Here is a 27308-nt window from a genome sequence, read left to right as displayed (position 1 = left end):
ACAGCATTAGCCGGATCAGAGTCAGAATTAAACCTGTCTAAATGACATGGGCGCAGCTCTGTGGCGTCTGGAGGCCTTTAAAAGTCTTCATACTGACTCTCACTGAACCAGCTTGGTTTGTTGCCTCCATTCAGCGACGGAGAGACGGATAGCGTTCTGTGATCTGTAGCATATTTAAAGCAGCGTAACCCATCCCTCACATTTACTACCAACCGTTCCCATATATTCACACCTGATTCAAAGTAGCTGCTGTCGCCTTTTAAAGCTGCAGAGCCAGCAGATGACTGAACAGAGGAAAAAACGTAAACAAAGGGCCTTATCTTCTCATCCCTCCCCTTCCCAGGTGAGTCACCATCCACCTGTCTCAGCATGTCACTCCGATTCAAGGAACTTCTGCTTTTGGCAAGGTGAGAGCATGTTTGGAATAATCTCCTTCTCCTCTGAGCGGCTCGGTGACGCCTCGCCGTGTGTCGTTACGCTTTTATTCTTATTGTGTTGTTGGGAAAACGTTGAAGTTTTGGCTCATTCGGCCTTTCGATCTTTCTTAACGAGCGGTACAGTTTAAACATGCACTCAGAGTGTTTGAGCAGTCAGCCATAGTCAAAGAGAAGAGATCCTGTTTGTTTTCATTCAGGGACCAGAAAGCAGCCTAAAGAGGAGCTATTCTGAGCCCAATAGGGTCCGGTCACCACTTTCAGGATCTAAATGAGGATCATGGACTTTCTACGCTCGCGTCCTCTCACCTGTTGATTTGTGCTTTCCGTTCTAGATGTGCGATGGAAAAATAAATTCTGGGGAAAGTCCATGGAAATAGTTCCCATGGGAACCACACATGTCACACTACCTGCGTAGGTCCTCTTCTCTCTCTCTCTCTCTTTTTTTTTATGCTGTGGGGGTGTTTGTGTGTGCGTGTTCAATGCGAGCGTCTGTGTGACTGTGCACAACAAAGCCCGCCGTTTTTGACACAATAAAGGGAAACCGTGCTCTCTGCAGCTTCGGGGACCACTACGAATGGAACAAAGTGACGTCCTGCATCCACAACATCCTCAGCGGCCAGCGCTGGATCGAGCACTACGGCGAGATGGCCATCAAAAACACCAACAGCGACGTCTGCCAGTGCAAAGTCACATTTGTCAAGGTGAGCACATGCAGACGTCCTCTATAAGTGTATGTTTTTTTTTTTTTTTTAAGTGGATGTCTCTAAGCCTCAGATGGACGATTCTGGTGGTGAGGAGATCCTCCTGTGGTGGTTTCCTGGAAAGCTATGGAGGCAAAACATGTTAAACAATCAACCGGCTGCAGCAGCTGCTGGTCTTTCAATGCAAACACTGCCATCTAGTGGAGGGACTAGGGTTAAGAAAATAAAGACAACCTCACTGGAATCGTTTGTTTTCTGCCAAATGAAACCATACAGGTGGATCACAGTAAAATAGAGAAATCATTGAACATTTGACTTGTTTTCTCACATATTGTTTAGTTTAATTTCAGAGTGATCCATGTTGAGCCTTCTCTCTGTTATTTTCATGACTGTGGCTGTTTGTGATGAATCTGACTGGGTTTCTGTTTCTGAATGCAGTTAAAATAAATGACGCTTACAGTGATATTCATACATGTTTAACTGTTGTGAATTGAAAACTGGGTCTATCTTCTGCTGTTTGTTGAATCCACCACCCCCTCCTCAGGCAAAGTCCTGGAGCTCCACAGTGAACGAGATAGAGGGCGTGGTCACGGATTCCGATGGAAAAGTGGTGCACACCATTTTTGGGAAATGGCACGAATCCGTGTTTCAAGGAGACCCTCCTTCTGCCACCTGCATCTGGAGAGCGAGTGAGTTAAACGCTGCCGGAAAATCTCCGCTCTCAGGGCTCTTCGAAAGGGCTCTGCTAAACCTTCTTCATCACGTCTCCGTCCGTAGACGCCATGCCAGTGGAGCAGGAGCAGTACTACGGCTTCACCCAGTTTGCAGTGGAGTTGAATGAGCTGGACTCCTCCTTGAAACCCCTGCTGCCCCCCACAGACACGCGTTTCAGGCCGGACCAGAGGTTTGCCACTCCTCTCATTCCCGCTGTCTGGCCAGAGTCAGAACAGGATATCTGTTTATGTGTATTTGGACATATCTGGATATGGATAGAAAAATAACTTCATTTCTAGACTGTATTTCACATTCCATTTTCTTAAGTATTCCTTCCTTTTAATTGGGACTGACGTTCCAGTTTTCTGACCTTTCCTCACCTGAGTGAAAACATTTCCCCCTAAATAGTTTTGTTTCAGTATTGAAACAAATGTGATAGGTGCAAGAAGACCGATGATACTAACTCTAATGAAAGTTTCTCATTCTCGACTCGCTGTCTCTCCACGTGCGTCAGGCTGCTGGAGGAGGGCAACATAGACGGAGCCGAGGAGCAGAAGCAGAGGCTAGAGCATCTCCAGCGGGAGAGGAGGAGAGTGCTGCTGGACAACAACATGACCCATCAGCCGCGCTTTTTCAAGTATGCTGCTGCTTGCTTGTTTTTTTTTTTTTTTTTTTTTTGCCACAAAAGGATGGAACGGTTCATAAAAACAGTCTGAGCTGCCTTGGTTTGGTTCAGGGCACGCGCAGGAAAGCCTTTACTGTGACAAGGTGACATGCACACAGTCACGTCAGCAAGCGGCGATCAAAAAAGCAGCCGTACACCACAAGCAGCATCGTATCAGTCTGCTCTGTGGGAGTAGTTTGGAAATGTATGCCCAACATGGCGATGGTGGGAAGAAAGTGGTGGATGGAGCTGTAACTGCCTACAAGCACCACAGTGAAAACGAGCGTGGCAAGACATGATTAGATCCACTTCAAGCAGGAGCGCAGTCACAGGGTTCCCACGGATCCTTAAAAAGTCTTAAAAGGCATTGAATTCTGTAATATAAAACTTAGGCCTTAATTAGCATTAAAATGTCTTAAATCAGTTTTTCTTAGGTCGTAAAATTGTTACCAGGTCATAAATAGGGTTTTATTTTTGTAATCCCTACAAAACAGTAAAATATTTGACACAATTATATTTTTTTACATTTACTAAACGGCTCAATGTAACCATTATTGGTTCCGTCCAGATAGTGGAACCAATAAAAACTGTTGCGGCCGGACCATAGCTGCGAAAAAGAGTTGGCACTGGTTATGTTGTGGTTTTTAAAACTGATTTATAGTTTGTTTTAGTAGGGAACAAAACAAAGTTTGTGAATTCAGTTCAGTAGTTGTTAAAAATATATCTGTAATTTCTTCCTATATGGAATGTTTTTCTAAATTTTAAACATGTCCACTGGGCCAGAAAGTAATGGTTTATATTAAAATAAACATTTGGGTGAAGTTGTCGCAACCAGGTTTTTTTTGTTTATCGTGAAGTTGGGCTTAACTTTTTATTTCAAGTAGCGTTAAAAAGTCTTAAAAAGTCTTTAATTTAACTTGCCTTATGCTGTAGGAACCCTGAGTCAGACGCTCAGAGAAAAACTACAAAGCATCAGACGTACACATCTTCAGCAGAGGCACGAAAAGAGTTTTTGATCTCCACATTTGTAACCAAGCGTGGTAGAAGCGTGAATCGTTCAAATAAGCTCCGGGTTCATCAAAACGGCGCACATGTAACCGTTAATGAATCGGATGCGTTCTGCGTTAAGGGTGTGTTATTTTGTGTTTGGTTTGTGCAGGAAGTCCAAGGACGACACGTGGGTGAGCAACAACACGTACTGGGAGATGCGCAGAGACCCCGGCTTCAGCAAAATGGACTTCCCGGTGTTGTGGTGACCTCTGGGTTCGAACGGAAAACTGTTCTGAAACGTCCAAAATAAACCTAGACTCGTCAGCAATCAGGAGCTGTGACCTGATTAACAGGAACCTTTTCTGTGTCACAGTGGCCCACATTCACACGGAGCTCCCGCTTCCCGTTTTGAAACAAGCGTGCCCCGGGGCCGGCTCTGTATTTCATCGCTGTTTGTGGACGGTTCCTGCTTCTAACTGTAACATACACAAAGTCAGAGTAGACTAAAGGTGCATATGCGCGTGTTCTGCTGCTTTTCACCATTTATCAAAGTGCCTTTTTACTGTAGCGCTGCACTCATAGAACTGCTGGAACGGTTATGCAAAATGAGCTTTTTTCTCCAGAGACGGACCGCCAGCCGCGTGGCGAGCGGACAAAGACGCACCAGGAGGTCATAGCCCACTTCTGTGTTCTTCTATTGTGTCCAAATCATGACACAAGGACTTTATGATTTTTTTTTTTTTTGTTTTGTTTCAAATCTAAAAAGGAAGTTATGCCTTTTTTTTTCCCAGTATGCTGCCTTGTTATGAGCATTCATGTCTGTAGCAGGACTGTGGATGGCGTTTTATCTTAGGGAAACAGCACAACTACTAGAAGTATATAATAAGTTTTGCAATGGGTGGAAGAGTAATGCATTTTTAAAAATGTATTATTTGTTACTACATGGCTTGCTGTATATTCATTTCACCTTATTCCAGGTAATCGTTTCACTGCGGGTTTTTTTTTTTTTAGCTTACTTTTAATCTTCTATAACAGCGGTGATGGATTTTCCTTACACATATACATTGTATAGGTGTGTTTGTGGGGTTGACCCATGCAGCGGGTCAGAGGTTTTCTTTGCTAAATTGGCCCCTCCTGTAATTGCCTTGACTTTATTTTGCTCCCACGTCCTGCTGCTACTGTAACCTCCAACAGCTGCTGTAACATCCTGTGTCCTTTTACTATTGCAACCAAAAACCTCAGTGTGCGTATTTTATTGGGATTTTATGTGAGCGACACAATGTAGTACTCTCTCCTGGAGGCTTTGTCGTGCAAATCCAAGTCGAAATCTCGTAAAAAAAAAAAGTCGACAAGATGGAAGTTGCTTATTTAAACGGTAAGCTGAGAAATGAACGATCGTCTTCTCAGGGACCAATTTCATATTGCAATTGGGTAACTGTTTTAAAAATGGCAATGCTTTTTAGGTTTTGGTTAAAAGTTCTGCACCTTTACAGGAAGCATTGATGATTCTAAAACCACACAGAAAACATCTGTACCTTTATTTTTTTTTTTTTTATTTATTTATTTATTTTTTTCTGTCGAACCTTCACCAAGGTAAATTTAGACCTTCATTTGCACGGCTTAGACTGTAAAACCGTTTCCAGGCTGAAATAATGAAAATTGTTAAAATATTTATAACTTTTTTTTTAATGTTTTTTCCCTGAGTTTAACATAAATACACTGAATTATTTGAGGTTGATACCAAGGGTCAATATTTCCTCACTGTCCTATCACTAAGGATTTGCATACAAAGACAGCAGAACAACACTAAAAGTATTAAAACTAAAATAATTAGCGTAATAAAATGGGTCCACTATATGTCTCCACACCCACATAAGAATTCAAGTTATTTGTGTTTTTTTCCGATGTGCAAAATGAGACCAGTGTAAAACATTTCAGACGGTTTTCCATCTTGACGGTGATATTCGTCGTGTCTTTTTCATCTGAAGAACAAATATATTGGAGAAAACGTAATAAAAAAAAAGCTGCAATAACCTGGTTGCATTAATCTGAGCACATTTAAGACTACTTTGTTGATCTCTTAATTTTTGAACTCAACATTTTATTACAGCGCTTACAGTTTTGTGTAACTCTAAATAAATAAAAACAAAAAAAAGTGCTGAACAAATTCACTCGCACCAAAGCTTTAAAACACAAATCCCAAAAAAATGGAGGCGTAGCAGCTGATGTAAAACCAATAAAATGATCTCTCTCTTGCTGGGTCAAACACAACTGAAACATCAGAAGAGGAGAAGAGGCCTGTTTGTTTTGGTGCAGCAGCGGTGAGCTCCAAAAGCCGGGAGCTGCCAGAGAGAAAGCTCTTTCCTCTCTGATCTTCCATCATGTCCTCGGCACATCCAGGAGAAGCCGGTCCCCTGACCTGAGCGGATCTGGTGGGCCAGTTCATTTATTAAAGCTCAGAGAGGCACACCGGGGAAACACTGTAAAGATTTCAAAACAAATAGACTCATGGAATGAACCCTAAAATTAAAACAGGAGTAATATGACCGTTTAAAAGCCGTGCAGCTTTTCAGCACCAGGTGGAGACTGGGGCAGGGATGCCTGGAAGACGGCACAGAAAGTTACTGCAATCCACGTTTTACTCTTAGAAAAGAACGTATTTCACATTAGCCTGTAGCTTTAGCTACTAGAACTGGATTACACTACTGAATGGATCTGCCTGTCCAAATTAAAATCACCGCACATTTTCACCACAACCATAGTGACTACAGGTTTTGGGAGGACTTACTGAAACCCTAATGTTAAAAAGCAAAACCTCGGTCCTTCTGTCATCAAAGTTCAATTCAATTCAATTTTATTTATATAGCGCCAAATCATGAAACATGTCATCTCAAGGCACTTTACAAAGTCAAGTTCAATCATATTATACAGACTGGGTCAGATTATACAGATTGGTCAAAAATGTCCTATATAAGGAAACCAGTTGATTGCATCAAAGTCCCGACAAGCAGCATTCACTCCTGGGGAAGCATAGAGCTACAGGGAGAGTCGTCTGCATTGTACATGGCTTTGCTGCAATCCCTCATACTGAGCAAGCATGAAGCAACAGTGGGAAGAAAAACCACCCATTAACGGGAAAAAAAACCTCCGGCAGAACCGGGCTCAGTATGAACGGTCATCTGCCTCGACCGACTGGGGTTACAGAAGACAGAACAGAGACACAACAAGAGAAACAAAAAAGCACAGAAGCACACATTGATCTAGTAATCTGTTCTACATTAGATGGTAGTAGCGGGTGAGCCGTCTTCTCTGGATGATGTCACAGTTAACAGAAAGTTGACAACGTTAAGAGCTTTGCAGCCTTTTACTTCCCCGAGAAACCATAAACAATGACTGCATGGGGCAGGATTCCTCTTGTAAGCAACATCGTAAGCCTCATGGTTTTATTGAGAATTGCACTTTTATGCACAGGTTGTATCCTTGTTTTATTGAGTTTGTTCTCACTTTTATTTTCTGTTGGTTATGAGTTTTCACTATCCAAGACAGGAATAGACTTCAGAATATCGCTAAAGTACACACTAAAACTGCTGGAATAAACCCGAGGGACCCCATTCACCTGTACAATGCCAGGTCAGCTCTAAAAGTAAAGCAGAAATTGGTGCAACAAGACCACCACCTAAATATTGAGCTCCAGTTGCTTCCTTCTGGAAGCAGGAATCTTCTTCCCAGGTGTAGGACAAATAGGTTTAAAAATCCTTTGTTCCTGCAGTCATTACGTCTCAGTGTCCATGCTGCTGTTAATAGCAGCAAGAAAACAGGAGCCCGAAATTGAAATGACCTCTTAAAAAAAAAAAAAAAAAAAAAAAAAAAAAAAAAACTCAAGGTGGGAGCACATTAATGGGACAACCTGAGACCAAGATTCTTATTTTAAAAAATCTAAGAGTCCCAGGAACAAGCTGGTGAAAAGAATGATGCAAAATTTACTGAAAAGGTACACAAGATTTAAAAATGCGGTACGAAGCACAGCGTCACAGATCTTCAAACTGGAGACAGACGAACCAAAAGACAATAGAAGGTCTAAAGCGTGCCCCACGCCTGTGTCTGCCAGGACGCACACTGTTGTTAGCACAACCCATACCGTAATTATTTTAATATCTCTTATTATTAGACATACTTACATTGGAATAGAACAGAATAGAATAACATGTACAACTAGGTCCATCATGCTCCTGCATCTGCTGCATGATGGACATAGTGTTAGCCTTTTGCATGTTTTCGGCCTTGCTGAGGGAGCAATGCAGCTCTTCCAAAGAGGGCAGTCCTCGGCAGTCTGAATGAGTCCATGAAATACTTTCCTGCTGCTTTATTGGAGAATCGGTCCATGAGACACTGATTTGTCGTCAAATCAGTGTCTCATGGACACTAATGGAGGATGGCCAGAACATAGTGATAAGAAGTTCTGTTTGAAGTTTGCCTCATTACAGGTCAAAGCACACATGTCGAAGCAGGTCCGCTGGTCAGATGAGAGCAAAATGTGAGGCGGGTACCGGTGTTTTGAATAATGCAAAAGATGTTATTGTGAAAAGTTATCCATCTGGAGAAATTTCATATATATGGAATTTCTATTTTTATGAAGACTTTTGGAGTGTTTACAACTATGCAACTATGTTATCGCACCTTTTTATATGTATATGTCACCCAAGCAGATATGTTTTTTTTTCAGGTGAATTGCACAGGATTTATGTTCCATTAAAGGTTGTTTTCAAAGAGCAGGGCAATTCCGTCCTGGAGAGGGTGCAAGGTTCCTGGTTCGACTCCCACTCTGGGCCCCTGAGCAATAAGACCCTTAGCCCCAGCATACCCCACACAGTGGCAGCCCCCTGCTCCCTAAGAGATGAACGGGTTAAATGCAGAGGACGAAAATTGCGAATGAATCCAAATTCGTTAAATATTATGGCCTTGAGAATTTACCAATGATGAGTAAAAATCGAAGGGGCAAGTCTGCTCATGCCCCCATGGTCCACACAGACTCCAACATCCCACTGGGTTCATGTGGTCACGTTTAAACCCCGGTGGGTGGGCGGAGGAGCGAGGCGGTCTCTCACTCCAAACACCCCCGTCCTCTAACTGTTTCAGCCCCGCGCTGATCCAGTTCTGATCAGTTCTGGTAAGAACTTCCCCCCCGTCCCAGTCGCGTATCTGTGTCCAGTCTGGCATCATCCGCCAGACACCCGGACGCGCTCCGACCGCACGACAGCCAACTCTGAGCTCTGCGCTTAAGGTAAGCAGCTCCATTTAGGTCTGAAGGCAACTATTAATACTTTTTCGGGAAGACTTGTTTACTTTCTCTCCAGCGTTTTCCAGGCACTCCAAACACGCCGGACTGTGTGATTTAATTTTATAATGTGAGTCATGGGGCCCCAAAGCGCAGCGCGCAGACGCACTAACATTACAAGAATGCGTTTTATATGTAATTCAAAAGTTAGTAGCCGTGGCAGTTTTGGATATATGGTTTAATATCGCTCGCTTGATATGTGAAAAAAATATTTGAGAAGAAATTAATTTGATCGGATTACGGTGGTATTTTAAAAGAAAATAGCATCCCTGACACCCTTCTTGATGATAAACGGAACAGGCTTTATTTATAAGAAACAAAGCCGTCCTTTGATAGCTGAAAAGCAATTCATTCTTTGCGGTGAGCTGCAAGTCTACTGAAATCAATACAGCTCAACTTGAACCGAAAAAAATAAAACAAATAAATGTGGTTCATTAAATATAAGGTCTCTCCCTCCAAAAACGTTGTGAATCACCTGATTTCTGATGATCAGATTTATTTTGTCTCACAGAAGCCTGGCTGCAAGAGAACTAGTTAGTATGAGTGAATCAACTCGCTCTAATTATTTAAATTTCCACATTCCCAGAAGTACCGGAGGAGGAGTAGCAACCATCTTTCAGTCTGATTTATTCATTAATCCAAGGCCAATTAATAACTACAATTCTTTTGATCATTTATCAGGCTCCTCTCCTGTTTTAGTCCACGAGGCCCACCCTGTCTACTTTTAAGACTAGGCTTAAAACTTTCCTTCAGACCTTATAGTTAGAGCGGCCTAGGTTACCCTGAGCTACTTCTGTAGTTACGCTGCTATAGGCTTAGGCTGCTGGAGGACATCAGGGTCTATTTTTCTCACTCTGCTGAGTTCTCCTACTGCTCTCCAATTTTGTATTGTTTGTTGTTATTTAAACTTTTAACTTTTTGTCGTCTGTCATTTTTCTCCTCATAGTAGGTACACCTGGTTTGGCGTTCTGTTAGCTGTGACACCATCCATAGGAGAGGCAGATCGTCTGCTATTACCATACAGGGTTCTCCCCAGAAACTGAGGGTATAGTGGAGGGGCTGTCAGATTTTACCTGATGTAGCGCTCAACAGTAGGGGGGAGGGGGAGTCGGTGTTGAGGGGGAGTGTGTCACGCTACCAAATTTGATCGGAGGCAAATATCAGTATAGCGTTGCTGCGCCCTTATTCCATCTTCTGGGGAGAACCCTGGTGTATAACATGAAAGGGATTCCTGAATTAATGTGTGCTTTATGTCTCTCTGCTCTGTCTTCTCTAACCCGCAGTCGGTCGAGGCAGATGACCGTTCAGACAGAGCCTGGTTCTGGTGGAGGTTTTTCCTTCCCGTTAATGGAGGAGTTTTCCTCTCCACTGTTGCTTCATGCATGCTCAGTATGAGGGATTGCTGCAAAGTCATCAACAATGCTGACAACTGTCCCCATGTGACTCTACGCTCTTTCTGGAGGAGTGAATGCTGCCTGTTAAGACTTGATGCAATCTACTAAGTTTCTTGAGAAATGACTTGCTGTCATAAAAAACATATTGGTAAAATTAAAAGATTTCTTAGAATCTAAATCTCTCTTGAGTTGTAAACACTTTTCATCACTGACACTCATTAAGCACGTGGCCGATGAAAGAAAAGAAGCGGTATCCCCGTTTCCTCCTTGTCCTCCTCGGTTCAGATCACACTAAACAAAGGCGACATGAAATATTCACAAACCTTACATCTGAGCCCTTGGATTTAGAGTCGGAGTGGAGGGAAAGGTTTGGCAGCAACACTACAACTCTTGAAACATTCAGTCGCGATGACTCATCCCACGGGAAGCCTAGAGGAGTCAGTTGGTCGCTTTAACTCATTTGAAATAGCCCTAGCTCTCCTGACTTCGCTGCCAAACGACTTCCAGCCAGAAGTCGGAACAGATGTTTAGATCATGCATTCTTTGGTCCAGCCAGTCACAAACGTTGCTGATCATTTTGCTCTGTTTCATCACACGCTTGCACAGAACAACCTATCGGAGGTGGTAACTGGTGAGACTAAAAGTCAGTACGGTTGCTGATAAAATTGCCTCAGACATTTACACTTTCTATGCCCAAAATTAAGTCCAAATATATATTAAAAAAAACACAGACTGGCGACCTGTTCTGGTTGTACCCCGCCTTTCGCCCATTGACAGCTGGAGATAGTCACCAGCACCCCTGGTGACCCCACAAGGTATAGACATATTAGAAGATGGATGGATAGATATATACAAAAACAACCTCTTTCAGCATTTCTATCCCCCTTTCCCAGTGAGTCCATGTTTTCCAAGGCCACTGCCAACTTCATCCGTCAGGTTGACCCGGAGGGAAGCCTCATCCACGTGTCCCGGGTAAATGACTCACACAAACTGCTCCCCATGGCCGTCGTCATCAAGCGCAACCGGGTCTGGGCCTGGCAGAGACCCAAGTACCAGCCGACGGATTTCACCCTGGCCGATCTGTTGCAGGGCGACGAGGTGCTCAGACCTGGTGGGTGTGCCTATTTATATATAGGCTTTCTGGCAGGATAGGAGGAAATTACGCCTTACCAGAATATCTGATATATGTTTAATCCTTTATTGATGCAACAAAGCAAAGCGGCCCTCGGTAACTCTTGACGAGCTGCAGATATTCTCCTATCTTAGGTGTGGATGTGTGCAGCTTATCCAGCGTTACTATAGGCCTTTTGGCTCCGTCCGTGATTGATGCCCTCCATCACTTTGAGTTGAGCCTTTCTATCTCCATAGGTTTGCCAGCTGTGCAAAACCTTTTAAATTTCGTGCAATGAACTAATGAACTAAGCAGTGCTCTCTAATGAGAGAGATTAGTGGATGAACCATTTTAGCACATATGCACTAATCTGGCAACGCTTTCATTTTCTTCTTCCAGAAGCAAACGAGACAGAGTTCCTGACCTACAAGGGGACTTACAGCGACGAGTGCTCCGGGAAGCTGGACACCACGGCCGGTCCCGTCAGCGTCTCTCTGGAGGGACTGGGCTCGTCCAAGCTGGAGTCGTGTTTCGGGAAGCTGAGGAAAGAGGAGCTGGATGTGAAAAAGCTGTTGAAGGACTCCAGCAACAGGTTGTCAGTCTCTCCCTAACTTCTGCAGTGAGGCCAAGGAAGGTGTCCGGGTGTTAAATTCCAAGGTGCTTTGACTTAACGCATTGGTTTTCTCCGCCTCCAGATTGATGGACATGCAGCACGTCCTGGTGCAGCAGCTGGAGAAGCGCTCCGAGGTCCTGACGGTGGTGAAGGAGCGCATCCTCACCGCCGAGCCGTGCTCAGTCACCCTGACCAAAACGCAGCAGTGCTCCTTTCAGGGCGTGCTGAGGCTGCTGGGCCTGCTGGGGAGCTTGGTGAAGGTTGGCCGCGCCATTGTCCCACTTGGCTCGCTTTTTCCTAACGCTTAGCGTACGTCTTAAACGCGTGTTTTTAGGTGTGCGGAAAGGACGAGAACAGCCTCGGGGTGGACAGCGACGTTTCCTTGGAGATCCCCCCCGGCACAGTGATCGCGTACAGCACCCTGGAGCTGGAGATTAAAAAGAACGGACGCTATGGTGAGGGTGTGGACGTGTGGCTTTGTGTGGGACCAAAAAACGGTTCAAACTAGGAAAGCGAGGCTCGCAACATCTCATCTCTGCTTGATGGCCAGAAACATTGCGATGTTTTAGGTTCTTAGATACTTTTCTCGAATTTCTGTTGTCTCTGCATTTCCTTCATTGGCAACCACCCTGTATGGGTCGTACTTATCTTTTATGCTGCTGCACCAATCTCCTATCTGTGCATAGGTGCAGCTGATGTCCATGGTTGGGGAAGTAGTATTTTTTTTATTTATTGTTATTTCTCTTTATTAATGCTGTTGGTAGCACAGTGTTATCCTGTCCACAGATGCTCCCACGGCAGCTCATCCAAAGTTAACACGGAGGAGGTGCAGTGAATATACCAAATAGTAGGATTGTTTTGAATCAGTATTTTTGAATATGTAAACAGGATTTGTATTTTTAATGCCAAAGTTACTGCAGCAATTACTACAGGAAGTCGTAAAGAATGTTCAAACGTTCCAGAATTTTCACATTTCTGAACCAAAGGAATAAACAAAGATACCTGTAGTTACTACAGGTCTCCACCTTGGGGAGTGATATTGGTTCAGGGTGCAGTTGGTGATAAACCAAGGGTTATGGAGATTTTTATTCCTTCATCATTGTGCTCACAGTGATAAACTTGGGTTCTCTTTTAATCTTGTTCGTCCAGTTTCCAGCTGTTTTCATTTTCTTTAGTTAGCTCTCTGACCGAAAATGATTTTTTTTAAAATAGCGGTTTTGTTTAACCCTTTTCCAGACTAATTATGGTCACCCACCATCTTCATTTTACCAGAATGACATGTACTCTGGTCTTTTCTAATTTGAACGGAGTCTAATTGAAACAGGTCTTTATTGCATGGACTTAATTTAAAAATCTTCAATACGGGCCAATTATTAAAGCAATCAATAAATGCTCCTCCAGTAAAAATAAATGAATTAATGAATGAATGAATTAATTAATAACTCAAATATTTTGAATGAAGTTTGATCTCCAAAATTTTGCAAATGATGAAACAATTATTTTGTTTGATGGATTTTTTTTTCATCGATATTTCATATGGTTGAAGTGGCCGTGTTCAGGTTTGTTGCTGAGAATATAAACACAAGAGTGACACTTGTTTTTATAACATTGGGGAGGGAATACCCCACAATCCTTACATTCAAAAACTATTCATTAAATGTTCCTGTTCATGTATGGTGTGTTTATCTTCATCTGATTTTTTTTTTTTTTTTTTTTTTGTCCAGATATATGCCTGCAGCCCCGCACTGTCGGAGGCTTCGAGAGCGACTCCGTCCCCTTTGATGATTCCTTGAACTCAGTGGATGGCGTGTGCAACGGGCGCAGGGCTCGGGAAGATGCGTTTTTTGCTGTTTTTCACAGCGGTAATTGAGAATTTCTCATTCGTAGGAGGTGAAACACGCTGCTAAAATGTTGGCTAAAATGTTCCTTTGAGAGCACATGTAGCAGTGGATTCTTTTTTATAAGATAACATAAGATAAGCTTTATTGATCTCACAATGGAGAAATTCACTTGTCCCATCGGCTCAATAGTCAAAAGTCAGAAGAAGGTGCCAAAGTACGTAAGTAGAATCAGTTAGATACAGTTATACAGCTATATACAATTCTATACACTTCTATGTATAAATAGGTTATTGCACATATGTTATTATACACTTTATACATGATTATTGCACAGGCTTATTGCACGGGTTAAAGCACCTTGTTTAAATAGCTTATTGCACATAAGTTATTACAGTTATTGTTGCATCTATGGTGCATGGTTGCAGTAATTACTATAATGGTTACAGGTATAAAGCAGCGAAGTATGATCAGGTGCTATCTCTGTAGGCAGTAGATTTATTAACTTGTTCGTTACACAGAAGCTTGGATTAAACTAATAGAAAGACATATCTGTAAGTAAGGTATAGTGAAGATGAGAGTGTTGTGCGTCTTGCAGGATGGCAGGAGATGGATCTTTCTCCTCTGGCAGACCTCCCCCCGGCTACTCGGCGTGACTTGATGGAGAAGCTCCAGGACGCTCTGAGGGACAGAACCACCCTGTCCTACATACAGAGCGCGGTGAGGGTCACACTAACCTGACACACACCAACGAACCTCACACCTGTCAGCTTTTGATTATTCCCCAACGACTCACAGGAATGATTGTTGAATAAGAGGCTTGCTAAGATTTTTTACTGAGTGTTCTTTGAGTCCAGTATCTAACTAAAAACTCTGAACTTTTCTTTCCCCCCCAGCTGGAAGAGTCGTGCGATTATGAAACAGTGCGAGACCCCATTGCGGATGAGGAGGAGACAGTTACAAGAATCTCTACCACCATGGATCTGATGGAGACGTGCCGTGTCTCTAGAGACGGCCCTACTGGCGACCCTTCACTCCTAGACCTGGCTTACCTGCTGGTCTCGGCCATGGCAGGTGAGGCGGACCTCGGCACTCTTCAGACTCTGAAATGAGCCAGTGCTGCCTTCAATGTTGTCTTTATTTCTAATCCTCTTGCGTGTTTTTGTCCATAGAGCTGCCCGATGAGACACTGAACATTTTGAGCAACAGCCGACACGATTTTCTAGCAGCGTTTGATGTGCTGGTTGGTTGACTTCGTTTGCCTTAAATACATACTGGTTTATTCTCAAGTGTTTTGGTTCTTTTAAATGCATTATAGGAACACGGCTTCATTTGAATGAGAAACATTTACAGGAATCTACACACTTATTTGCCCCATTGCCTCGAATAAATTCTTAAATTATACGCAGTTAGGGCGCAACACTTATTGACGCCCCCTGCTGGTGACGCTTTGTATAGCAGATCCCTTGTAGTAGCAGGACGACATTTAATCTTCTATAACGTTTTTGCCGGGTTAGAGCTTTAAGAATGTACAAAATCTCTAAATCAACCTCAGTCTATGTTCTCTTCTCTTCAGCTGACCCCACAGATTTAGGTCTGAGATATCTGGTTGATTTTGTGTCTATTAGGCCATATGTTTTGGATCATTATCCTGTTTAAATAACCTTTTTTTTAATTAATTAATTAATTTATTACCTTTTGCAGACATCTGTTAAACATTTCTTGAGTTTATATTAGCTAACTAACTAGCTCGAATAGTTTCTTCTCGTACACTGCAGCTGCTTTTCATCTCAACAGATGCTCAGGTTAAAGGCGAGCCGTGGGACTCTGCCCATCCAGTCGCTTCCTGCCCCGCTGCAGGACAACCAGGCCTTCCAGCGGGCGGAGCAGCTGCTCAGCTCCGTCGGCGTGGCGCTGAGGAGAGACGCTGAGCAGCTCCGGGTGGAGATGGAGAACACCGATGGGGTTCTCCCGATGCTCCTCGGCCTCAGCGCGCACGGACTGGCCTTGCTCTGCACCGGCTTGTGTTAGTTGCTGCGTCTGCATCTATGTGCTTTCTTCACTGGGATTTATAGTGCTGCTTTCCTTATTGTGCACATTTATCCTGAATAAGCTTCCTGTATTTCATTCATTGACTTTGTCGTGTTGTTTTGTTTGACTCAGTTTTCAAATATGTGATATTTATGCAACATATAGATATTTTAATATTTAAGTAAATTGTTCCTACTGTTTTATGCTTTAAGCATTTGAACTTTGTGCTCTTATTTGGTTGTGAGTTTAAAAAAAAGTTTCACAATCGGTTCGGTTACGCTAACCGAACGCTTTCAAGCGTCATTTATGTGTGTTCACTAACTATTCTATATAACCATTATGTTCAGTTATCAGTAAATCTTTGGAGAATTTCAGTATTTGGATAAATACACACCAACTAAGCTAAACGTTCTTCTTCATCTTCCTCTTCTTCTCCTCCTTCTTAGTTTAAACAGAATTTGAGTCCAACAAAACACAAAAGGTTGAAGCTTTAAACAGCTTTTTATGATATGCTGAAGATTTTTACATTTAATTTTGGTGAATTTTTTTTTGTCTTGTTTTCCTAGTCTTTATGAAAATGAAAATACATTTATTTTTATATTAAGCAGCATATATATATATATATATATATATATATATATATATATATATATATATATATATATATATATATATATATATATATATATATATATATATATATATATATATAAAACATTCCCTGAAATGCTGGCAAAAGCTACACTATATTTAGTGTAATCTATTTTAGTTATTTCATGTACCATAAGCTACAGGCAGCCATGCCGTAACTTGTTTAGTGAAATGTAACTTAATTGCTTGAAGACATATTTAAAGGTTTATTTTAATGCCACATTTAACAGTTTTAATGTTTCTATTACCAAAACATTTTTTAAAGATGACAAAAAAGTCATATTCATAACATGTTTGTTTTAAATATGAAATACATTATTCAGTTTTGTTTGTTGCAAGCTGTTTATTGTTTTATTTTTTTATTTTGTGGGTTTTAAAAATGCCCAAATGATTGTTTAGTTTATTTTTATTCATGGCAAGAATATAAAAATACCACATTGCATGTACAATACTGAGTCAAATTATTATGATGCATCAGGTCGTCCACTGTTGGACGCAGCAGATGGTACCCTGAAGCTGTCACAATAATAGACCAAGGGTGATATATTAAGAAGACGGATATAAAGTTTAGAGGGAAGGTACTTTGCAAGAAAGAAGTGGAAGCTCTTTATTTCTTTGTGGACTAAAACACAACATTGCTGTTAATCTCTACATTGTTTATTCTTCTCCATGTTTTTAATAAAGCTTGATCAGACCTTTCATCTGTTTTTACCAGCCAGAAATGGTCAAAGTTAAATTCTTTCTTTGTAAGGTTATAAGCAATTCAAATTTGGCCTTCAGCCTGGAGTTGTGTTAAAATGCATTATGTAACATGCATTATTAACCATTCGTTTGTTGAAGATGTATATTCTGCTGAAAATCCTTTACAATAAAAAGTCATCTGCTTGCCCTATTCATTGCTATCAGTTCTTACAAATAAATAATGCCGGTTCTAATTCATTGAAAGCGGACTGTGGAGTACAGCAAGGTTCAGTACTGGGTTCTGAACTTTTGATATGGTACATAAACAACATCAAAGAGTTGAAATTTCACTAATTTTGTTGATAACACTTATATATATATATGATGTGAGCTGTATAGCAATGTTTTAATGCATTTCACTTTGTTTAAGATGTTTATCCTGCTCAAAATGGACATTTATTCATGCAAATAAAAATAACATTTACCTTACTAATGGATATCAATAAGTAATATTGACTGATTTATGGCAGACTACCTGTGGGGTACCTCTAGATTCAGTGCTAAGTCCTGAACTTATGCATAGCAAAGAAATGGCATGTGATATATCAGAGTTTAAAAATCATTATTTTGTCAATGAAACCTTTTTTTTTTTAGGAATGCTGAATATATGATGTTTTGAAAACCTAATATAAAGATTCCAAACAGTAGAATGTCCAATGAAGCAGTAATTAAATGCCATACCTTAAATTTCTTCTGTTCAATAAAACTTAAAAGTGTTAATACACAACATAGAACAACCTTCCTTATTAAAAATATATTGAGGAATCTACACTATGCTCTTCACAACTAGGTAACTGTATTTAAATGTACTAAAATCAGGTGGTAAACACCTATAAAAGTAAGGTTTAATATCATTGTCTTTGATACATTAATTCCATGTTAATCACAATGCAACAGAAAAGTGAATACCTCCCTGCAGAATTCTTCTGTATTTTTTTACTGTCACAGTTTCAGATCATTAAGTGTAACAGCAAACAAAGATAAGCAGTAAATACACAAGGCAGCTTTTATTTTATTATTTGATTTATGAAGACAAAAACCTATCAGAGTCAACATCTCTCTCTATGTGTGCAAAAGTAATTGTGCCGCCAACCTACTAACTGGTTGTGCTACCCACTGTGGGGGAATTATGGCCCATTCTTCTTTGCAGAATTGTTTATTTCAGCCACATTGGAGGCTTTCTGGACATATCAAACCTGTTCAAGGTGATGCAACCGCATCTCAATTGGATTTAAGTCCAGATTTTGACGAGCCTACTCCAAAATGTTATTTTCTTGAGTCATTTAGGAGTGGTCTTGGCATGTGTTGGATAATTTTGCTGCTGGATAACCCAAGTGCTTTTAAGCTTAAGGTTGCAAAATGACCCTGACCAAGGCTTTTCTGGCAGAGAGCAACCTTCATGATTCTGTTATTTACGCAAAGTCATCCATGTCATGTAGCTACAAAGAAGCCTTGCAGACCTTTACACTACTACCTCCACGTTTGACTATAGTTATCATGTTTTTCTAGCTTTAAAGGGGCCCGCATCTTCCAAGAAGTGCCCCTTCTCTCTTGTCATTCCATAGATTATTTGCCCAAAGATATTCAGGAAAATACAGATGTTTTTGAAAAGATATATGCTTCTTTTTTATGCTTTACAAAAAAAAATTACTTTCTATATGTGATTTAACGTTTAGGTTTTATCAATGCCATACCTTTTTGATCCAAAACATTAGCTAAAACTGAACCAAAAGTCTTTTTGTTTTATTTTTTCAGATAAAAGTGACAAAAACATCTTCATTCATCTTCATTGTGTTTTCTACGTCATCGTTTACCCCTTCCCTCACCCTTTTTTTTTAAATGCACGTGACCACTAGAGTGGGGAAAAAACATTAAGCAGAGGTCTTTGGAAGCTGCCACGCGAGGTCGCTGTGTTGCTCTTAGCACTGACCGGCGCGAGACGATGACGTCATCTGGCGCGACGCTGTTTTTCGTAAACAGAAAGACCCTTGTGAGCTGACGCTCCTTCGCGCCGCGTTTAAAATGGTCGTGTGTAACTTTTTCCTCCAGGGCCGCTGTCGCTACGGGGAGAAATGCTGGAATGAGCACCCGAGAGGAGAAAGCAGAGGAGGGGGAGGAGGTTATAACGACAGCTACGGCCGCTCCGGTGGTCAGCAGCAGCAGCCCAGAGGAGGAGGAGGAGGAGGAGGAGGAGGAGGAGGAGGTAACGCGATGAAAGCTTTGCTTATTATTTCTAATTATTTATATGACTTGACCTAATAAGCATCTCCAGAGGAATGCATGCTTTTAGCTTCCTCCTCGCTAGAGACCACATGCAGTAGGCTTCTCTATAACAATATGTTGGTCCATCATGTTGATGAAGTTTACTGGACGCTTCCGACTGTTTGGTGCGGCGCTGCTGGACCTCCTTAATTCCAGGGTTCCTGCTTTGACTTTGAGAAAACTAGAGTTTTCAGACAATATTCCCCATTTCGCTGTCTTAAAGTTGGATCCATCCATTTATCCCTCACCCATCCAGCCACCTGTCTGTATATTCCCCCTTTTCCACATCGTCCATCCTTATTAATTAACGCTACATCCTGCCGACTGTTCGTCATCCATTTGTTTAGTTTGGATCCATCAACCATCAGTCAGTCAATCCATTTATACAAACCATCCATTTTTGTCTAACATCCATCCAGCCATGTTGTTATACTTCCTTACCATGATCAGTCAGCGAACATGTGTCGTGCTTCACATCCTTCATAGAAAATGGCAAGATTTGAGCTGTCTGTTCCTAAAATTCATAAATGGATGTCTTGACAAATTCTTACTTGCTTTTCATCAGCTGTTCTTTACCTGGTGCCACTTTAATGTACAATGTCAAATCCATATGTATATAAGTCACCATAAATATCTTCATTTCTTTTTCTATTTTTCCCAATACACTGTATATATGTGGACGCACTGTATTTATCTCATGCACCTTTTCTTCCTTTTGGCACCTTCACTGATTATAAGAGCCGATGTGACAAGTGAATTTCTCCACTGTGAGATCAATAAAGTCTATCTTATCTTATCAAAAGGCGGCCCACGTGGATTGTTACTCTATAGCTCCCCACTATGTAAGCATTTCTAGACTAAGAAAACATAGACTAGCTTCTGGAAAGCAGATACCAGGGCTGGCTTGCCTTGTGAAGATCAAGAATCAAAACTCTTTATTGTCATTATGCAGTCATGGGGAAATTTTGGTGAGACTTCAGCTCTGAATGCACACATAACACACAGACACAGGTCAAAAACACCCATGGAAAAACACAGAATGAGCATTCCTAGAGAAGACCCTCAGAAATGCAAAAACACAATATGAAAAGGAAAAAAAAGTTACATTTAAGATTAGGCTGAACTACAGGGGGGAGAGACTTATCAGAAGGGGAAACGTACCGGCTAATTATTCATAGATAATACAGCAAATGAAGATATTAATGAGATGTTTAAGTTAAAAAGAAAGGAAGAGAAGCAGCAGTCGATTCACAGAGGAATGTGGAAACTGCGATTTATATGAATGTATCAGACAAACGCTCCCAGCTAAGCTAAAGAGTGAGCAAATGGTCATTAGCGTCTGATAAAAGTGACATGTTCAAGTTAAGAAAAGAAAAGAGGAAGAACAGCAGTCTAGTTACAGAATGATGTAAGAATCGTGAAAATTAAATAGGATAGGAGAAATGTTAACGCTACAAATCAAGAATCCAGCCTGATAATGTCCTCTAAATTTGTCACGTGTCGAGTGTCACCGGCTTTCTGGGCTAAAAGATGAGATCAGGCGCGCGGTGTCAGATAAAGAATGACACTATATTTTGGCCAGACAGCTTTTATTACAGGACCGTTGTACCTAAGGACGTTGAAGAAAAGGAATCTCTCCTTTATCACGTTTCTGACAGAATTGCCTCAAATCTCTGCTTTTCCATGAGCCACAATGACGTTTCTCTCCGTTTTTTGCTTCCAGGGTTTCGGAACAGAGTTTGGGTGAATCCATCCCAGCAAAGAGGAGGCTTTATCCAACCGTCGTCCTTCTCCTCACAGGGAAGCAGTGACTGGGGTTCTGGAGGAGGAGGAGGAGGAGGCGGGGGAGGGGGGAGAAGAGAAAACTTGAAGAGCTCTGATTTCAGCTTCTCAACTCAGAATCGATTCTCGGCTCTCAATGCTTCCAACGCGTTTGACCGAGGAGGAGGAGGAAGAAGAGGAGGAGCAGCAGTGGCAGAAGGAACAGCCGGGGATGAAGACGACGATAAAAAACTGTGAGCTCGCTGGCGTCTTTCACATAAAGTTGTTTTTGACCGAACCGTGAAGCCTGTTGTATGGTGTTCACCTGTGTGCTCATGTCCCACACCTGACCAGTGAAGTCATCCAGATGGACATGGACGCCTGGGAGAGCTCAGGACAGTGGGGCTTCTCGTGTTACTCCTACTTCAAGACGTCCATATCTGGTTTGCATCCAACATTCATACAAAAACCCATTTTTCTGATTTATTTATTTCTGTTCCAGGGCTGCTTCGTAACGTGGCCGTTTTAATTTGAACGCGGGACTCTGTTGTTTTGCCTGCAGGGTTCACTGATCTCTCTCCAGAGGAGCTCAGGTTGGAGTACTACTCCACGAGGGCATCGGGAGACCTGCAGGGCTACGTAAGCGCTCCGCCTGCGTTCCGTCCTGTGCTCTGTCATTTTTGCAAGCGTTTCTTTTTAAAAGGAGAAGTCCGGTCAAAATCAGAATTCAAGCTGCTGAAAGTACTTTAAATATAAAATTATTACATACTGTTCAATAAATGATACGCTTTTTTAATTAAGAGTAATTTCCATTTGAATATGCTTAAATGGAGGCATTCATCTTGGTGAAGAACAGTACTGCCACCTCCCAGTTTGTGATGTCAGGTTACGGGATCGGCTGTCGAGCAACTCCCAATGCCCTATCTGTCCCCTTGTAAATAAATACCCGTTTTCATGCCGAAATATATTTTTTTTAACCTCTTAAACAAAGATAGACATGGTATTAAGCATTTAAATTTAAAATAATACTAATTTTACGTTTTAGAGACATAAAAATACAACAAATAAGCATTAAAGTACAGTTTATAGGTTGGGTTTTGCAATGTTATCAGGTAGTAAAAACTCATCTCATCTGAAAACTCATCTTTAGAACAAATCTCTGCTCAAAATGGTGATTTCCAGTTTTCATCAGTTATTGCAACCGTAAACTCCAGAAAATATGTCCTGATCGGCTCTTTCTGAGTTTACTCTCCTCCTGTCAGGATGAGCTGCAGCGCGTTATGAGGCGGAGGGATATTTCGGCGTCACTTAGTTTAGAGCCCAAACAATCGAATTCACTTTCAGAAACAAGCCCAAAAAAAACTGCAACCCACAACTCATGAAATTTACAAGCGACTTTAGAAAGCAAAAGACTAAAGTCGCATAAAATAAGCACTCTTTCCAAGTTCGTCGTATCCCTCCGCCGCTCTGATCGGGTAAACAAATGTCCCCGCAAATTCTACATTATAAAAAAAGAAGAACCTACTGAAAAGTCTCGCTCTCATGTCATCTTGAAGACATTCTTCTTCGAAATGTTGGCTACAGATGACGTGTTTTCTCTCTGGCCAGAAGTTAGATGGCAAGTAGGTATTCCGACAAAAGAGCCCATGGTGGATCATGAATTGGAAAGGTGAAAAAACTAATGTTTTTTCACCTTTTACCTGATGTATTGTTACATCCTACTGCCATGCACGTGAGCATTGTTGCTTCAACAATAGCTGTCGCGAATTTCAACGGTGAAGTCCTCTGGAAATCCTAAGTAATGCGGTACCGCGCGCGAGCTATTTTTAGAAACACAACGTCATGATGACGTCACATCACGTGGTACGCAGTGGGGCAAACTCCGGAAAAGCCGCCGTTGTTTCGCTGTAAGAGACGTGCGTTAGCCTAGGTTTTACTCGGTAAACGACTGCTTTTTCCAAATCTAAAACCATGGTTTTTAAACATTGTTGCTATGGAACGTGCAACAGCGACTCGAGTTACGCTGATCGGCCGCATATGAAGGATGTTTTCTTCAAGACTGCCAAGGAGAAATGTGTACGCTTCGGGGCGGTCGGCCTACACAACAGTTCAACCCGGAAAAAGTTACCAAATTCACCTACATATGTAGCCAGCATTTTGTCGGAGGAAAGGGCACAACCGAAGAACATCCTGACCCAATTCCAGCGACATCAAGTCAAGGTAAGAGTATTTTGGTGGCCGACATGTTAATAAAGAAGCGCCTGCTACCATGATCGCATATAGGCTATCATGGTAGCAGGCGCTAACATGATAGCCTGCTACCAGGATAGCTTACTCAAAAACATTTCAAATGAGACAAACATTAAACATATACCCATTCCTGGACGGTGATTGCAAACAAAAAAAAAAAAAAAAAACGGCCGACGCTGCCATGATCGCCGCGCAGGAAAAAAAAAACAAAGCTTACCATTCATCAACTCGGCCAGTTTTCCAGTCTTTTTAAGCCCTCGAACCTCAAGCCATCGTTTGAGCTGAAGGTTGGTGTGTTCTTCGACAGTGCGACCAGTAAACCGTGTGCCTGGGACATCGTCTTGGGAAAGTTTAACGGCTGTAAAGTCGGTCATATCTGTTATCCGTGCTTTCTCTCCTGTATGCCCTACCTAAGCGGCAAAAGGGGCGTTGCTCTTGAGACGGTGACGTCACGTGCGCGGTACCGCATTGTTGTTGATCGCAGCTGTGTAGAACAGCTCCTATTAAATTAGCTTGTAGAGCGCGGTGCCTTACCGCGACATTACGTCACAGGATGTGATGTCAGGCGACCATTTTTGCCCATATTTGGGCAATAATGGCCGCCCCCATACACAGTGATCGAGACGACAATGTATGCTTTTATTTTCTTATTGATTAACGCTAAATTCCTTAAATCACCACAAACGTATTAGTTTTAGGTAAAGCTAATGATCCCCTGGTTTCTCCTTGTTGACCGGACTTCTCCTTTAACAAACGAACCCGTTTTGTGTTGCGCACCGGCCGTAACAACTCCAGCTCTGTGCTTTCAGATTAACGGTGTTAATCAGCTGCTCAGCCAGTGGAAAAGCAGAGTCCAGGAGCTGAAGGTTATGAGTCCGTCCACACGTCTGGCTTTGGTGAGACGCGCGCACGCTCAAATCCAGTCAGAGTCAGAACGTTTCCATTTGCCTTAAGAGGGATTTTAAAGTCCATTAAGCAGGTTTTGACACTTGTTTTGTTCGCAGCTCGCCGAGTTAAACGGAACGGCTCCTCAGTTGTCTTCGAGCGGCTTCGGTTCTACGCCGGCGACCGGGTTTGGCTCCTCCACATCCACCTTTGGAAGAAAAGGTGAGAGCAAAAACAATCAAATAGTGCATGTTGCTGCATGTAAAGTGGAGATTGGAAATTCAGAGGTCAGTGAGATCCAGTGAAGCTCTATGAACGCGCAGCCAATCATTCGTATGTACACAGTGCCTTGTGATTGTATGTTAGCAGTAGTTACGTTACAACCTCAAAAGTTAAAGTGTTTTTGTTGAGATTTTATGGGATCAACCTGTAGAAAGTCGTGCAAATAGGCGTGAAGTGGAAAGAAAAGAATAGACGGTAATACTCAGAAAGACCCAGACTGCAAATCACATTTACGTCTAGACTTTGACTAGACCTTTTGAAGAACTCAGGTTTATTGACTGAATGGTTGAATCAACTGTTTCCCTGCCCATTGCTCTCTTGCTAACTCTAATCATCGTCACCATGCAGGCTTCGACGCTGCACCACCAGCCCAGACCAGCAGCTTCGGTTTCCCAGCTCCAAGCAGCGGCTTCGGTTCTTCATCTACGTCTTCGCCTTCAACTGGGTTTGGTGGCCTCTTAGCTGCTCCGACACAACCCCCGTCCGGGTTCGGATCCTCCTCGACACCTTCCGCTTCGTCCTTCTCGTTCGCCGCCCCGAGCGCAGAGAAGCCCGCGGCCTCTTCAGGATTCGGATCGGCCTCGGGGTTCAGCTTCTCCTCCGCGGCGGGAAACGCCGGGGGAGGGTTCGGGAGCGCCTTCGGGGCCGGCAGCGGCACCGCCTTCGGGGCGGCGACCGCTTCACCCGCAGCCGGAGCTGCCGCGGTCGGAGAGGCCACAGGCGCCCTGTTCTCGCCCGAGAGCAAACTGACCCAGGAAGAACTGAACCAGTTCAAAGCCAAGAGGTTCACTTTAGGACAGATCCCACTAAAGCCTCCACCAGCTAGCATGCTAGCCGTCTGACACCGAGAAACAAAAATGTCCGTGTGCGTTGTGTGTGGATTTTAACCGGGCCAAAGAAAGTATTTAATACATTTAGCAACAATGTTTAGGTGCACCTTTAAAAATTAGTACAGATTTCTACTCGGGACTCGTGTTCTGCACCAAAAAAATGCAGATTTAGATTTTTTTTTTCCCCTCCATTTGGCAGATTTTTTTTTTCTTTTCATTTTTGATGAAAATCCTGATTTTGAATTTGAATATTTATCTGTAAACAATCAAGAATAGTTCCTACGACTTAACATTAAAGAAAGGTCTTACAATTATTCAGAATCAAAGTTTTTTTAAATGTATTTATTGCAGCACTATATAGGTCACACCAAGCCGCATTTACAGGCGGTAGCCAGAAGAGGGCGTCCCAACAAAAGCCGTAGCGCCTTCATGCTTGTTTCTGATGAACTACCTTCGCTTTGATGTGAGCAGTAGTTCTCTACAATCTTAAAAACGACAAGTTAAGATCTACGAGTGGAAAATCATTCACACGCAGAGCACAGAGCACCAGAGGGTCTGCAGATAAGCAAGGTGTGAGCGCAGTAGGCAATAAGCAGTTTTACTACAGAGGCCACTGCACTGCTGACTGCTGCACATTTTCAGCTGACGAGGAGCTCGCCTTGTCAGTGGAGGGGTGAAAGTGAGCCGACCGAGGTGTTTGCCGCCGGGTCAAAAGGTGGCGACTGTCACAACGGAGACGCGTCCCTGAAAATTGTTGCAGGAACATCCACGGCTGGCGGCTTCTCTCCTACCTCCTACCTCGGCGGCCCATCCCCTTCCCCGTCCAAGCCTTCTCCTCCGCCAGCAGATAAAACATAAATAATTCAGCAGATTAAAAAGGGGGGGCCTATCTCATGAAAAAGGCACTCTCATTTCACTGGAACTCATTTAATTTGCAGGGCAGCTCCATCAAATTGCCTGTGTGCTTTTGCGTTGATGCGGGATGTGTGCACGGGTGGAGAGAGCAGATCAGAGCTGTGTTACAAGCGGGGGATGATGAGGCCAGGGATGTTTGGATGTTTGCGCACACACACACACACACAGCCAGATGTATTTTTTTTTTCATCTTCTCCTTTTGTCACCCTGTACGGCAGCCTTCACATTTATTTGCACACCTGGGGATGTTGTGTAGAAAGCAACCATCATTCATAGCATCAGCATCATTTAATTTGAGTACATTTGTTTCAGTGGAAGAGACTGCCACATTGAGAAATCATTATTTGTTTTTAGCGAAGGACCTGCTGCCGCAACTACTGACGTGGCAAAAAAAAAAAAAAAAAAAAAAAGCAATTAAAAGATTTCATAGGACAAAAAGGATCTATTTCTATTTTGCCTTTTGCTCCTCAAAATGGAAACATACATGCTGTTCAAGTGTCCATTATTATACAATAAATGCGACTGGAAGATTTTCTTGTGTCCTTTCCTTTCTTAGGCTAGTTCATTTAGAAAAAAAATCCCTTATTTCCTATCATAATGAGCCTCGGATACGACCTGAGACAGCTGCTCGTTCTTCTTGGCCTCTTCAAATTGGGGAAGACGTGAGCTCATGCTTTCCCAGTAAGGCAAACGTGTGCTTATCTTGGTAAGGAAATGTTTAAACCTAATTAAAAAAGTTGAAAGCAGCTTGAATTAGGGAAAACCCCCAAAAACAAGGTCTTATTTGAAGGGCAAGGACTCTTCACTTTCCTGTTTTGAAGAGTGGGTAAGAGAAATAAACCTTCGTCTCATGTCATATAATTTTATCTCAAGAAACCAGGTCATTGACAACTAATTAAAAAA

The 27308-nt window shown here is 42.3% G+C and overlaps 3 protein-coding genes across 9 annotated transcripts in view; all 3 read left to right on the top strand.

Moving 5' to 3' along the window:
* The window catches only part of LOC105934292 (oxysterol-binding protein-related protein 3), a 29517-nt gene extending 24770 nt beyond the window's left edge, over positions 1-4747 (top strand). For both annotated transcript variants that reach the window (XM_036144991.1, XM_036144990.1), the window contains exons 16-22: positions 344-407; positions 770-848; positions 994-1138; positions 1683-1827; positions 1916-2042; positions 2367-2489; positions 3676-4747. In XM_036144991.1, coding sequence (XP_036000884.1) covers positions 344-407; positions 770-848; positions 994-1138; positions 1683-1827; positions 1916-2042; positions 2367-2489; positions 3676-3772 — 780 coding nt within the window. In that variant the 3' untranslated portion in view covers positions 3773-4747. The remainder of the gene's footprint in view (positions 1-343; positions 408-769; positions 849-993; positions 1139-1682; positions 1828-1915; positions 2043-2366; positions 2490-3675) is intronic.
* A 3753-nt stretch (positions 4748-8500) lies between these two features.
* Positions 8501-16392, top strand: LOC110369261 (gasdermin-E). The gene is made up of 10 exons (XM_036144989.1): positions 8501-8787; positions 11129-11346; positions 11746-11938; positions 12042-12219; positions 12294-12414; positions 13684-13821; positions 14396-14517; positions 14694-14871; positions 14970-15040; positions 15595-16392. Exons 2-10 carry the CDS (start codon positions 11136-11138, stop codon positions 15826-15828), a joined length of 1446 nt encoding a protein of 481 aa, XP_036000882.1. The 5' UTR covers positions 8501-8787; positions 11129-11135; the 3' UTR covers positions 15829-16392.
* Positions 16393-19149: 2757 nt separating this feature from the next.
* Positions 19150-26938, top strand: nup42 (nucleoporin 42). 6 transcript variants are annotated; one of them, XM_036144988.1, is made up of 7 exons: positions 19150-19408; positions 21206-21497; positions 21598-21686; positions 21806-21882; positions 24303-24389; positions 24498-24600; positions 25009-26938. In XM_036144988.1, exons 1-7 carry the CDS (start codon positions 19243-19245, stop codon positions 25500-25502), a joined length of 1308 nt encoding a protein of 435 aa, XP_036000881.1. In that variant the 5' UTR covers positions 19150-19242; the 3' UTR covers positions 25503-26938. The 6 variants fall into 6 exon arrangements, with proteins under 6 accessions (XP_036000881.1, XP_021178086.2, XP_036000880.1 ...); XM_021322411.2 differs by having other exon boundaries at positions 19150-19411; XM_036144987.1 differs by having other exon boundaries at positions 19150-19414.
* Positions 26939-27308: the final 370 nt, after the last annotated feature.

This window comes from Fundulus heteroclitus, chromosome 13, assembly GCF_011125445.2.
Source record: "Fundulus heteroclitus isolate FHET01 chromosome 13, MU-UCD_Fhet_4.1, whole genome shotgun sequence".
Taxonomy (NCBI): domain Eukaryota; kingdom Metazoa; phylum Chordata; class Actinopteri; order Cyprinodontiformes; family Fundulidae; genus Fundulus; species Fundulus heteroclitus.
This window is presented reverse-complemented; position numbering and strand designations above follow the sequence as displayed.

Coding starts and splice junctions, on each gene's coding strand:
- LOC110369261 (XM_036144989.1), top strand. CDS start 11,136: ATGTTTTCCAAGGCCACTGCCAACTTCATCCGTCAGGTTGACCCGGAG. Junction 13,822..14,395: donor TTTTGCTGTTTTTCACAGCG/GTAATTGAGAAT, acceptor TGCGTCTTGCAG/GATGGCAGGAGATGGATCTT. Junction 14,872..14,969: donor GCTGGTCTCGGCCATGGCAG/GTGAGGCGGACC, acceptor TTTTGTCCATAG/AGCTGCCCGATGAGACACTG.
- nup42 (XM_036144986.1), top strand. CDS start 19,243: ATGGTCGTGTGTAACTTTTTCCTCCAGGGCCGCTGTCGCTACGGGGAG. Junction 19,424..21,205: donor AGGAGGAGGAGGAGGAGGAG/GTAACGCGATGA, acceptor TTTTGCTTCCAG/GGTTTCGGAACAGAGTTTGG. Junction 21,687..21,805: donor CTTCAAGACGTCCATATCTG/GTTTGCATCCAA, acceptor TTTTGCCTGCAG/GGTTCACTGATCTCTCTCCA.